The 14977-nt window shown below is 37.0% G+C and overlaps 1 protein-coding gene across 9 annotated transcripts in view; it reads right to left on the minus strand.

Annotated features, from left to right (window-relative positions):
* PLCB1 (phospholipase C beta 1) overlaps window positions 1-14977 on the minus strand; it is a 648142-nt gene that overhangs the window by 174320 nt on the left and 458845 nt on the right. For all 9 annotated transcript variants that reach the window (XR_012500533.1, XM_074346936.1, XM_074346933.1 and 6 more), the window contains one exon: window positions 7463-7609. Coding sequence is in view for 8 of the 9 variants with exons in the window: in XM_074346936.1 (XP_074203037.1) it covers window positions 7463-7609 (147 nt within the window). In the remaining variant the exon portion in view is untranslated. The remainder of the gene's footprint in view (window positions 1-7462; window positions 7610-14977) is intronic.

Below are 14977 nucleotides of genomic sequence, written 5' to 3' on the forward strand. Positions count from 1 at the left end.
GCCAAGGGATTGCTGTGGGTTAGGATTAATGATATGTCATGAGTCACTCAACCCTTGTTGTTTCTGAAACTAGTATCTGACATCATCTCTGCCTGGCTGTGAACACCCTCTAGAGTACATTCCAAGCCCATGATTCCAAGCCAACTTTGGAACTGAAGCTCCATCTCAGATTAATTCAGAATACTGCCCCAAGTCATAGCTCTGCAACTTCTCACTTGACTGCATTCGTTTTGGGCAGCTGGGCGACATTCACTTGAGCTTTGGCTCATGTTACCCAAGGCATCCATGGATGGAAGAGAACAGAAAATTGAAAATAGCAATCCTTCTACTAACGCAGGCTTCTGAGAAGTTTCTCATCTTGCAGAGTATGACGATTAATTGCCTATGTTTATATTTATCATTTTTTATTGTCTTCTCGTCGATCTCCAGGGTAAGAAGTTTCCAGAACCTGAAACATTTGTTAAGTCAGTAGCTTTCTTCAGTAAGCACTGTCTCCTTCAATAAATGGAGATGGAGACCATTTCTCCTTGTTTTTAATGCTGCGTCAGCCTTTCAGGTCACATCATTCAACAGCTACACTTAACGGAAGTATCCAAAATACAGAGGATGTGCTGTTCACCTTGACTGTCTCAAGGGCATAAGTTTGATCTGGTCTCTCTCTTCCATACTGCCTGCCTGCTGCCCCAGTGAGATCACAAAACTCTTTTGAACATGGATTCAATCACCATGGGATGGTTTAAGTAGATGGGAAAAGAACTTTAATCAAAAGCCTTACTTACAGAAGGATCTGTTCACATTCTCAAACACAACATCTGTGGGAGGCAAAATACTGGTTGCTTCGGATTAAAAATGACACAAGACATAGTTCTTACCCTCATCATCTAGGTGGAGAGGCAAGTACTGATAAAGGAGAAGGTTCTTCTTACCAGGGATTTTACACCTTCACCCACATATTAGAATGCTGGTTGCCCCTTTTTTTTCCTTGCCAACAGAATATGCTATTTAGATTCTCATATGCTTCAGGGTCCCCTGGGGGTGAATCTTAATTCTTAGCAGCCAGTCACAGTAGTTCTATGGCCCATGATATTGCTTAATTTCCTTTCTACCTAATCCCCAACTTCCATAGGTCTGTGTAGGCTGTGGTGTAACTCTGGCCAACATCCAATGGGGTGTAAAGGAAAGTCTACTGGATGGGGTAGGAGAAAGCTCACTCAAGCAAAGGGCCACAAGACAGGGACCCTCCCTGTGCCACACGGTGGATCTTATCTCTTAGGGAGGCAATGCTCAGGGTGCACAGTCACCTTGGAACCACAAGAAGAGCAAAAAGATGGAAAGCATCTGGGTCTCTGATGGCATCAATGGATCCTGATTTAATCAACCTGTAACAGCTCTGGTTCTGGACTTCGTACTGTGTGAGATAATCAGTTCTTTAATGTTTCAGCCATTCAGTAAGAGGATCCTCTCATGTATAGCCCCAAATATCCTGGCTGTTTCAACCTACTTTCATTTTACAAAGGAAGAAATTAAGGCTTAGAAGAGTTAATTTAGTTAAAGGCAAATTTAAACTTGGCCTCTTTATTTGCTAAGCTTAACTTCTTTCCTTTCTACCTAATCCCCAACTTCCATAGGTCTGTGTATGCTTTAAAAGAAAAATAAATTATAAGAGGTTGCATGTGCTAAGGACTAAATGAGTACAAGAAATGGGAAGGAAGGGAGTGACACCAAGCCTGGGGTCATAGTGGATGACGGATGAGGGCAAAAGGGTAAAACTCTATCATTTTTAGAACTTTTTTTGCAGCCAAGAACACACACCTGAGGAGAAGAGTTGAATAATCAGTTTAATTCATCAGAGAGAGAACTAAAACCTCAAATCTAATGTTTTATTTCCCAAGCTGAATGAAAATGTTAATTATTCAGAGATATGCCACTTTGCTTTTCCTGAATATATGGAGTCATTATCTCCCCAACGGTTTGGAGTAAGAGAAGATTTATGACAGGCTGACAAAGTGTAGGTTGAAATGAATGCACACTGTTCAGTCCTGAGAGAATCTTGTTTTGAGTCACAAGGGTAGATTCTTCAAGGAAAAACAGTAATTTAAAACATAATCACTACTTGATGTACTGCCAAATCTACCCCAAACCCTAGAAAATGACCATCATAATTAAAAATCAACTCATTCTGTGCACATATTTCTCTCAATGATCCAATTTTATTTTTCCTTCTGGGTGTCTTGATAGTCAACAAAGCACTAATGAGCAGAGAAACAGACATAATAATAAATTGCTGAAGTGATCAGTTTTGATACTGTGTATTTAATTTTTACAGTTCCTTTGGATGCTCCAAACATTCCAAAAGTTTGAATTCTCTTTATTTGAATTTAGACTGGCATTTCTCAGGAATACTGGTTCTTAAAATGCTCTAAGAAAATAAGTAGGTTGGTCATTTTAGGGGAGGGGTGAGTGTTGGTCACAGCCTTACCGACCGTGAATCTGTAATCTGTGCCAACCTTGTTTATATCTGGGATTTTAAAAACTTGTTTGAATAAGAAAACTTTTCTTTTTCCACCAAATAGTCCTTCTATGAAATAATATTTCTATAGAAAAAGTTTCTTTTCTTGTTCTGGAACTGCTTGTAAAATATAAAATCTAACATTTTCTAGGTATTGATTTTAAGATTTAATTGGATTCTGTTGGGTTATAGCTTGGTTATAATTTTATTTTGTAATATTCTTAATTGGATCTGCAGAGTCTGAATTTCCATGTTATAGATGTTTATATTTACCTGAAGGTCTCAGAGATGAGTTCCACATTAGGTTTATCTATAATTAAAACAAGGATACTAATAATATCATATGAAGTTAATCCAAATTTTACCTGTTAGTCAAAAGAAGATTTCATGCAAAACCTCAAGAGCCTACATTAGAATTTACATGTAGTTTTTTAAGTTAATTATATAGATTTCTTCTTAATTCTCCTGCAGGAAAATAAGAGACTTTGGTACTGGGACAAGGTAATACTGTGAGAATGGGGATTTACAAAGTGCAAACCTTGGTATGAAAATATTTAGTTCAGAAAAGTGAGCAAGATAAGTTTAAAAAAACCCTACTAAGTGAAGTAAGCCAGAAAGGAAAAGAAAAATACCATACGATATCACTTATATGTGGAATCTAAAAAAACGACACAAATGAACTTAATTACAAAACAGACACAGACTCACAGACATAGAAAACAAACTTATGGTTATCAGAGGGGAAGAGGATCGGGTGGAGGGATAAACTGAGAGTTAAGGATTTGCAGATACTAACTGCTGTATATAAAGTAGATAAACAACAGGGTCCTACTGTACAGCACAGGGAACTAAACTCAATACCTTGTAATAGCCTATGATGATAAAGAACATGAAAGGAATATATATATACATACACACACACACACACACACACACACACAGACACACACACATATTTGTAACTGAATCACTATGCTGTAGACCAGAAATTAACACAACATTGTAAACCAACTACACTTCAATAAAAAAAGAAAAAAACCTTAAACATCAGAATATGATCTAACATAGGTAACATAGTTTTAAAAATTGAATATTTGAAAATATGTGAATCCTAATACAATTAGAAATTTAAAAACTGGGGAGAGAGTTGGGTCATTTGGTCAAAAATCATGTATATCAGGTGGTGGTGACAGGAAATCATTGTACAGAAATTTGAACACAACTATTTGAGTTCCTTTTTCAACAAAAAATAGAGCGGACTCTTCTCTTTTAGTAGCTGAAAGCTCTATCTTCTGAAAACTATTTGCCATTAAATATGCTAACACCCCAAACCAAACTGACACAGTAGAGCAGAATTCTTTACCACATATGTGGTTACTGGGTTATTCAGAGGGTGGGCAAATGAGTGATTCTGGGAGAAATTAACTGGACTAAAAATCCTTAGTAAAATGCAGTTTAAAAAAAATAACTGCTGAGAAAAATTGAACAGTATTCTGTAGTTTTATTGTTTGTATTAATATTGAATAAATTTCTGGGCGCTATTATTGTGTTGTGAATAAAGCAAATGAGTAATTACATGTAATTTGCTAGGTATCGAGATTGATCACTGAAGCACAGCTATAGAATCAAGAATTTAAACTTGGAAGACAGGAGCAGAAATATTTGTGTGAACCCTTGTGCCTTAACAAGAGGAAAAAAAAATCTTTGCTTGCTCTGGTCACTGAAATGGTCCAGAAAGAACATTCCATTGCACAGGGTTCAAACTCCAGTTACCCAGACACAATTTTTTCACACTAAAAGGAACAAAGGCTCATTGGGGGAAAAGTCTGATTCCACGCGTGGTGCAGAAAGGAACAGGGTGAGCCTAGGAGATCTTTATGTGCCAGGAAGTAGGGACATTTTCAAAGATCAATGAGTCATGTCAAGAGAAGAGAGAAGCCAGCCTAGAAAACGCTTCCACTGACCAAGACAACTTGAACATTAAAAGGAGACTAGTGGCTGTGGTTGAGTGAACCCACATAAAATCTGAAAACTGTTAAGTTCATAATGATATGCAGGAAGAAAAAAATTAATATATTCTGAAAGAAGGTAAAAAGAATAGAATGTATATCCAGTCAATCTTCTCATCCAGTTATTTTGGTATCATAACCTTACTAATTATATGGCAAATAATATAGATATTAATGGATGTAAATATATTCATTTTTGGACTTAAAAAGGACTTTCGGTAAAATTACTGCATATTGTGACTTTCAGATAGATGAAATCACATACAACGTCCAAAATTTAACTGAACATACATTAAGTATTTTTAAGAGTGGTTCTAAGCATATGAATAATGCAAGATTCCAACATGTGCCAACTTCTTTAAAGTTATTTTTTCTTAGGATCCTATCAAGTCAAAGATCTAGATTCCTCACTTGAGGTTCTATAGACCTCCTCATACTTGGATAAGAAAGAAGATTACATCTTTAACTCAAACCACTATGTGCAATTTAACATTCCCTTCAGTTGTGAATGCAGTCACAAATCACTGTATTATTAGCAGGACCATGACTCTGTTAACCAATAGGAATCACAGACCTTTTCATATCATATATCAATTGTTGTAAATATCATATGTATTATTTATACTAATTTTTAAATTGAGTTAATAAAAGATACACAATTTTATCACAAATTTGTCTTTTAGTATTTGATAAAAGTATTTCAATGGAATTTATTTCCTCTTTGGAGCCTATATACATTATTTTATGTATTTAGCATTCTTAGAAGGGTCCGTGGGCTTCACCAGACTGCCAAACAGGTCAATGATACCAAATAAGATTAAGAACCACTGAGAAGGAAAACACCCTTTACAAAGGCTTACCAACTTGAGTAGGAGTGGCAACATTTTTATAATACGTCTAAGAAGCTGAATCCAAGAAAATGGGATAAATGGTCACTCTCTTCTTGAGGTTATGAAACCTGAGGTAGTTTTAAAACTGGGCTAGTTACATATTTTGACATTCCTCCCATCGAGAACCGTGGTCTATGTCCTAGCCCTTTGAAGCTGGGTAGGGTTGTGACTGTTTTGAGAAATAAACAGAGTGACAGTATAGAACTTCAGAGGTCAAGTTCAAAAAGGCAATTACACTTCCTCCATGTTTCAGGACACTTGTTTTTGCAGCTATAAGCTGCCATGTAAGAAGTCCACCTACCCTGGAGCTGCCATGCTGTGAGGAATCCCAAGCCTCTTGTAGGCCATCAGGTCAACAATCCTACCTGAGCCCAGGTGTTGGGTAACCCCAGCCCAAATGCCAGACCTGCTGGTGGAGAAGCCGCCAGATGATTCCAACACCAAGGTGTCTGTATCACCCCCAGGCATTCACTTCCCAGCTGCAGCTCAAGACAGGAGGGAACAGAAACAAACTTTCCATTCTGCACTTTGTCTGAATTCTTGACATATAGACTAGGGATCAAAATAAAATGGTGGCTGTTTTATGCCACTGAGCTTTGGTGTGACTGGTGAGGCAACAAGAGATGACCACAGTAGGGTTTAGGATAAGCCAAACATGAATCTCATCAGTTTTATAGTATGAATCTCTCTTAGCAGATAATGCAGTTGAAACAAAACAGGCCACAAGTAGACTGAGAGCCATCCAATTTTCACGTAGAACATGTAAGCTGCAACTCGACTGACTGCAGAACTCAGAGTGTATGATGGCAAGATGGTCTAGATCACAGATTATCATCCTGAGACACTCCATTGCAGCCGTCTAGAGGCCACGTTGCCATCTCTGTCCAAGAGTCATCTCTCTTCTAAGCCATTTTTCACCAAGTGTGGGATACCAGGCCAATGCTGGATTTGATGCCAACACAACATACATTTGTGCCTAGAAGAATGGACCCTCTTAAGGAATTCAGAAGAAAGAACTGCTTATTCGCCAGATGGCTGAACCCTGTGAAATCCTGTTGGACACCTCCATGAACATCCAGGGCCTGGATCTCCCTGGCATTACATACGTAACATTGCCGGTCTGTCCTCCAACACAAATCTTGCATCCCTAGGCAATGAGCCACAAGCACATCAAAACCTTCCCCTAAGCGTGGCAAGCATCTCCAGCTTACAGATACCAAATGAGGCCCCAGACTTTGGTTGCATTGTGGGTCTTATGGTCTAGCTATCTTATATATTCATTTGAGTGACGGACTGTGTGAAGCCCAAGAGTGATAAGGTTTTTAAAGCCCCACCCCCTTTTAACCTGTAGATTTTTTTTTCACAAAGTCTTTCCAGAGCCAGTAATCAGAGTGTTCTGCAAGAAATGCATTTTGATTACAAAACATTTTTAACTTATTGTAACCTGTATTCATTAAAAATTTGAACTCTAAACTATGTTGAGATGATACAGATTATACATATGTTTTAATATTTTTCTATTTAGCCATCTACTAAAAACCATGGCAATGCTCTATTTAGGGCCAAATTAGGAAACACAGTGTTGTTTTTTCCTCCTTTATTATAATATTTACAACAAAGTGTCAGAGGGAAATTTGTTTCTATCTAAAGCCCTGATTCACCTTGAGAAAAATTATTAATATGCCTCGAGCAAAAGTTATTCAGGACTTCAGAACTTTTCATGTAGACAAAAACAGTCCAGAGAACTAGGGGGGGACTGTAAACGGCTTGAAGTTCACTGAAGAATGAATTCGGTTACACAAACATTCCATTGGTCTGAAGACACCAGACATGATACATTTTAGAAGACTTGACAACTTGGGCCGAGACATGCTGAGAAGAAACGACATTACTGCTTGTGGGTGGTATCTCTGGTCCTGGAACCCCAGTTCTCAGAGGCTTTTCACAGGAAGTGAAGGGAAGTATGCCTTCCCTTCTGAACCACCGTGAGCAGAGGCTGGTGAAATTTGGTGAGACCGGCTAAAGTAACTGTCAAAGAACCATCAATTCCATACCTGTGAGGTAGGTGTTGTGTGAGGAGTTAATGAAATAGTGAGAAAGGGGCTGAGACATATCTTCATTCAAATCCAGTTTCTCAGGTGAAACGACTCCGTTTTCTTCCCCACTCAGGTAGCGCATAAATCCGTCCACTGATATCTGTCCTGGAGGAAATGAAGAGTTAAGAAGAATGTGAATGTATTACTTTTGTGGGTTTCTGGTATCATGGGCTTAACTTTTTTTTTCCCCCCAGAAAACTCTGGTAGCTTCCAAAGTAGAAGACAGTAGCCCCAGTTGCAATTTAATATGTGAAAACAGTAGTCTAGGATCATGCTACTTCATTACAATTGTCTCCAAATGCCAGAAATAATAGAGAAAACTGTGGTTACATGAATCTCACAGACTTTCAGAGGATTTAAATACCTAAACATCAATCTCCTATTTTTAAGTCTAAGAATGGTTATCAACTTTTTGCATCGACACCATCAGTGTTTATCTCTCAGCGACAGAATTAGAGATGAACTTCCCAACGTTCTATTATAAAAATATGTTACTTATCAAAAATGTTATTCACAAGTGGTTTTATTATTTGAAATCGAGTGAGAATATTTTCAAATAATAATCTTTTTATCTGAAACAGAAAATAAAGATGACCAGAACTGAGGGCTAAATAATTGAATGCTTATAAAAACCAGGTCTTTAAATTTCTTATTTAGAATGACTAGACTTCAAATGAGAGAAATATGACTCACACTTCAGTTTACTCAGATTCTAGTTAGAATTTTTCTTTTGTTGTAACCTTTCTGAGGTGACTAATGCTAAATACTCAGCTAATTATTTATCTTCATGAAAGTAATCTTTATATAAAACAGAGAGGGGGGCCATCTTCATGATTTTGTTTCATCACCATAGTTTGTTTCTTCAACCTTAAAAATCAAAGCCTCAAAAAACAAACAAACAAACAAACAAACAGACAAAAATAACCACCAGGGCATTAGTGAGGACTAGAGATCTTGCAAGTTAATGCTGGAGTGCGATATTTCTTCTTCTGTTGTTGAAAAAGTTTTGTATTAATATAAAAGTGGTGTATGTTCACTCAAGAAAAGTTACGAAATGACACGATCAGAGAGGAAAACTGAAACTCTCCTGAACATCTTCACTCTTTCTTCTGAGGTAATTATTATTAAAATCTTGGTGTGTATGCTTCCAGAAAAAAAAAAAAGTGTGCATGTGTGTGTGTTCATTCTTTCGTGAAGATGCAATCACAGGATCCTCCAGACTGATAAAAATTCATAATTCTGGGTTGACAAGTGCCCTGGAGGCAGAAGGGTGGGACAGGACAGGAGTCCCCAACATCTGAATGCAACCTTTCGATCATTACGCCCTCTGTCCAAATGTAACCTTTTGCTTATGATACCCCACCATCTGAATGTAACCTTTTGTTCATTATGACTTCATCCAACTTCCTGATCAAGACTAAATAAGGACAAAAAATCCTTCCTGCCCACCTGGGAAGGTGGATCTGGGATGAAGATCAGGAAAGATGAACCCAAACCCCTCCCTGCCAATGAATATTCTGCCCAGTCATTTTTACAGCCATATAACGAGCTTGCTAGGAAACTCGGGGCAGCTACCCACCTGGGTCTGCCTGCTCTTTCCTTGAGAGCATACTAATAAATCCTTGCTTTGCTTTCCTGACCTCCGTGTCTTGTTTCTGAATTCTTTCTGCGACAAGACAAGAACCTCTCGCTACAACATGATCAGCAGCTTTTAAAAGCAATTAAAACAAAACATATGCCAATAGGGCAGGGATGACAAATTCGTTTTAACTTTAGCATCGATTTCCATGTATTGCCTCTGGTGCCTTCTGGGCACTTGCGTTGAGAAAGATTCTGAACCATGCTTGTGATTAATTTTGACATCTCTCCTGGGTACGGGACAAAAATGTGGGGCTATACAAGCTATTTGTTATTCTCAAATGAGGATATTATAATTCAGATCAAGTTATACTCTGCAACGTGCCAAAGAACACGTGTCAAACTTTTATTTAACTCATTAATGAGGAAATCAGGAAGATGACAAATGTGATACACAGGAAACTATGAAACACTGACACATACATATACGTGTGTCACCAACCCCCACAAAACAAAAATGAAAACCTCCAAACCTATAAAAATACTGCTAAATTGAATATAAACCTGGTTAAAGTCCTATAGGTCAATTAACATAATCTTTGGGTTATCTTCTCTACCGTTACTATTTCATAGGAGTCGAAGATCTTAACATAACTTTTAGCTTAGATTAAAATCAGTTAAAAAAAAAAAAAGCAAGAGTTAGGTGAATCAGATTCAAAAATCCACAAATGACAAATGCTGGAAAGGCTGTGGAGAAAGGGGAACCCTCCTTCACGGCTGGTGGGAATGCAGTTTGGTGCAGCCACTGTGGAAAACAGTATGGAGATTCCTCAAAAGACTAGGAATAGACTTACTGTATGACCCAGTAATCCCACTCCTGGGCTTATATCCAGAAAGAACCCTACTTCAGGATGACACCTGCACCCCAATGTTCATAGCAGCATTATTTACAATAGCCAAGACATGGAAACAGCCTAAATGTCCATCAACAGATGACTGGATAAAGAAGGGGTATATTTATACAATGGAATACTACTCAGCCATAAAAACTGACAACATAACGCCATTTGCAGCAACATGGATGCTCCTGGAGAATGTCATTCTAAGTGAAGTAAGCCAGAAAGAGAAAGAAAAATACCATATGAGATCACTCATATATGGAATCTAAAAAAACAAAACAAAAAAATAAAACAAAACAAAAAAACAAAACAAACAAAGCAGAAATACAAAACAGAAATAGACTCACAGACATAGAATACAAACTTGTGGTTGCCAAGGGGGCAGGGGGTGGGAAGAGATAGACTGGGATTTCAAAATTGTAGAATAGATAAACAAGATTATACTGTATAGCACAGGGAAATATATACAAGATCTTATGGTAGCTCACAGAGAAAGGAATGTGACAATGAATATATATATATGTTCATGTATAACTGAAAAATTGTGCTCTACACTGGAATTTGACACACCATTGTAAAATGATTATAAATCAATAAAAAATGTTAAAAAAAATAGGTGAATCAGTGTTCCTGAGGATTATTTACAATTAACTATTTTAAATAATTTAAAAATCACCAGTGGAGGAATTTACCTATCCTAGAATAAGAACAATGAATGAGTTGGGAGGACTGTTCAGAATTTGATGGCAGACTGCAAGTGAGCAGACACTGGAGAGCAACTTTTCAACCCGGAAGCTTTGCCTTGTTAACTAAAGGAGCAAATGTGCAAGGCTTTTGATGCATCAAACGTCTAGGCAAAGATATGTCAAAGGCTAGCAAAGCCAATGAGAAAGTAAGCAGAAGGAGCTGGAGGTTTTCAAGTTGCTGTGCATCAGCAGAGGGGTTAAGAGTTCATCTGCAAAAATGCAGATGTTTCTGGCATAATGAATTAGCCTAAAAATAAAGTTCTGACTGGTAAAGGCTTTGGGACCGAAAACAGATCCTTAGAGGATTTCCCTCTGTTGCATTAAACCTCCAACTGGAATATTGCTGTTGCTGTTGACTTACACACATCAGTTCTTTCCCACCAACCTTTCACTGTTTTTGCAAAACTGCTTACAATTTATTTTTCAGATCCACTGAAGCACACAGAAGAATGAAAAACCTTGAGAATGAAGATAAGAAAAAACACTGCTTTTCTAAACAAATTAGTCAAATTAGCAACAGTACAAGAAATGCCATTTCCATTCCTGCCAGCAGTAAATGATCGGGGACAAATTCTTCAACCATAGGATGAATAAACTAGAATGACTCTTAAGTCTCTTCCAGCTTGAATTTGAGTGGTTTAATAGTTTAGGGATTGTCATTCTAAGTTAAGTAAGCCAGAAAGAGAAAGAAAAATACAATATGATAGCACTTATATGTGAAATCTAAAAACAAAAGACACAAATGAACTTATTTACAAAACAGGAACAGACTCACAGACATAGAGAATAAACTTACGGCTACCAGTGGGGAGAGGGGGTGAGAATGGATAAATTGAGAGTTCGAAATTTGCAGATACTAACTACTTTATGTAAAATAGATAAACAACAAGTTTCTACTGTATAGCACAGGGAACTACAGTCAATATCTTGTAGTAAGCTATAACGAAAAAGAATATGAAAACAAATATATATATGTGTGTGTGTATCTATGACTGAAACATTATGCTGTACACCAGAAATTGACATAACATTGTGAACTGACTATACTCAATTAAAAAAAATAGATGATCAAGAATATTTACTAAATTAAAAAAAATTTTAGGGATGATTACTAGTTAAATTAAAACAAAATGTCCCATATTAGAATGAGATCATGAAGCATCATATGAAGCATCAAACCATAATGAAAAGCAATGCAATGATTTTCTGGAATAAAATCAACAGAAAGAGAAGTTAAGTTCAGAAGGATCACACCAGCTGACAAGGGCTAAAAATAAAGCCCGTCCATATTTTCTCAATTAAAGATTGGTATGTTTCCAATGGGACATGTCACTCATATAATGACACCTAAAGACCTTTGTAAGCATATATATTGTTTGAAACACTTAGAGCCAAAGTAGGAATAATATGAATCTCCTAAGGAATGGAGAAAATACTGCTCTATGAAGCTTTACCATTCAAAAGAATAAGAAAGGCTGGTGATCAAAAGTGAAAAGGTCTGACTTCAGTAGGGAGGAACCATCTTCAAAGGGATACGAGAGGAAAGGGGCATGACAAAATAGTGGTCCCGAGTGGCCATTTATATGTCTTGTCATTCTTTGGCAATATCTTGAGTACAAAGAAACTCTCAAATGTCACATGGCTTTGCCCATAATGCCATGGCCAGCAACCATATCTCTGCTTCTTTCTTCTTTCTTACTGGGGAACAAATATTGCCTTCTTTAAACTTGGGGCCAACCCATGGGCTTTGGGAACAATTAGGAAGAGGAAGATCTCTGTCCAGAGAAGGGAGTTCTGGAGAACAGGACAGAATGATCTAAAGAGCTTTGTGGACTGGTTCTCTCATTTTCTCAAGTTCTGACTCCTTTTATCTATTGACTTCTAGAAATCTACTTCCAATAGAACTTTCCAGCTTGACCTCCTGTTTCAGGTATCAGCTTGAGTCTCTCCAGGAAGAAGATGTTATCTTGATCTTACCCTGGAGCTGGGCACTTCTTGGTGGTGGTTATTAATGAGTGCATTATTAGGGAGTGCCCAACTCTGTTACCAAAGCGTTGAGAATCACCAGGGTACCCATCATAGTCCTGAGCATAGAGAACTTAGAAAACACAGCAAGTAAAATCCTTTCTTGATGCCTTTCGGTGTGCTTTCAGGTTTCTGTTCATTTAGTGCATTGCTTTAATGTGCATGTAGCTGAAGAATTTGGAGTGGGAGCAATATGGGGCCCAGTTAGCAAATGCGTTAAGTTCACATTGGCCATGTAGAAGACTTCTGGCCCCACTCATTTTGGTCCAGTTCTGCTCTAGTTTCTTTTTCATCTTTCTGCTGCCCAAGTTTGGCAGAAGATTGACCAGTTTTCATTGCTGATGGACTAACAGTTAGGAGGAAGGAGTGGGAAGAGGCTGAGTGTGGCCAGCTGGTACAGTAGCCAAGGGAAGTTCTGAAGCCACCCCTCTGTTTTACTCTTGGTGCACAGATACTACTGCAGGAGACGACTATGTGGAAACAGCATGGTCCAGAGATGACTGAAATGGGTTGTGTGCTAAATTTAGACTGATTTGTAGAGCTGCTATCTGAAACTGCTTCTACTAACCTGGTAGAAATAAGCTCCTTTATTTCTCCTTGATTAGAATCAAATCTTTTAGGTTATGCTTTTGGTATTACTTTTGGCTCTCAAAATAATGTGCTTTTATTAATATTTTTGACTTCTCACCATGAGAGATGAGGATATTGCTCTTTCTTCTCTCTACCCCACAGTGAGTGCATGTACACATTCTTCCTATCCATCTGAAATAGTTAGATTACAATTTAGTTCTATCAGTACTTAGTGTTTATATTACCATGACTATGTATTCTGTTCAGGGCTGAGTCATACAGTAAGCCAATAATTACTTTTCTTTTCATGCCCAATGTTTAACTTTCCCTGTCATAAATAATCCTCTTGTTTTACCATTTGCTTGATCTCTTTGCACATGTCTTCTAATCCAACTTCAAACTCCCCCAGTTATCTAAATGTCTTGGCCATATGTTCAACACAACAAGTGTTCTCCCAGTTTCATTTTCTTGATGAAGCCTTTCCTGGAGTCTTATGACTTACTCCAATTTAGATTGATCAATTAACCATTTATTCACTTCTTTTCTTTGTTGACTCTCTTATTTTTTGTGTATCATATCTTCCTCTTTCATAGTTAACTTTTTCATTTTAGTGGAAACACATTTGTCAGTAGCTTCCTAAGAAGTTTCCAGAGTATTAAATATTTTGAGCCTCATATGTCTAAAAATGGCTTTGTGTCATTTGCATACTTTATTGCTAGTTTAGCTGGGTATAATATTGTAGATTGGAAAAAATTTTTTTTTAGATTTTTGTGAGAAAATTTTGCTTCACTGTCTTTTAGCTTCTAGTATGGCTGCTAAGATTTGAAGACATTTATTCATCATCCTAAAAACACATGTGGTCTGTTTCTTTTGTTTGTTCATTTACTTTGTCTCTTTGGAAATTCCTAGCATTTTATTCAGTCCCAGTTTCTTGAAACTTTATAGTGATGTACTTTGGTATAAGTTTATATCTATCCCCTGTGCTGGGCACTCTTGAAGCCTCTGCAGGCTGAAAACTATTATACTTCTATTTGGAGTATTTTCATAAATTAGCTCAATAATAATTTTCTGTTCTCTTTCTTCAAGAATATTATTTGGCCAGATTTTGCATTTTTATGCATTCTCTCTCCAATTTTTAATTTTATTTGTTTGCTCTACTCTCTGGGAGCTTTCCACATTTTTATTTCTAACTATTCTCTGAGTGTTTTATTTCTGCTACCCTTGATTTAATGTCTAAGAGTCAGTTTATGTTTCTGACATTTCCTTAAAAATAGCATTGTTCTTTTGTCAGTGGTTCAATATGTTCTATTATCCTTATAAGGATACTAATGATATATGTGTATTTGAAGTTTTTTTCTAACTACATAGTCATTGTTTTTCCCCAGGTTACTTTCATTCCTGCTTATTTCTACTTTTTAAGGAAGTTTTCCTCACATGTCTAGTGACTTTTTTTTGTTTTGTTTTGTTTTAATTAATTAATTTATTAAGTTATTAATTAATTAATTAATTAATTTATTTATTTATTTATTGTTGAGTTATAGTGATTGTTAATTGTCCATATTTCAAATTGGTGGACTAAAAAGCTGATGGAACTTTCCAAGCATCTGTATATCTCAATATGGACTTGAAAAGTAAATGAGCTAACAACGCACTAT

Source organism: Camelus bactrianus, chromosome 19, assembly GCF_048773025.1.
Source record: "Camelus bactrianus isolate YW-2024 breed Bactrian camel chromosome 19, ASM4877302v1, whole genome shotgun sequence".
Classification (NCBI taxonomy): Eukaryota; Metazoa; Chordata; class Mammalia; order Artiodactyla; family Camelidae; genus Camelus; species Camelus bactrianus.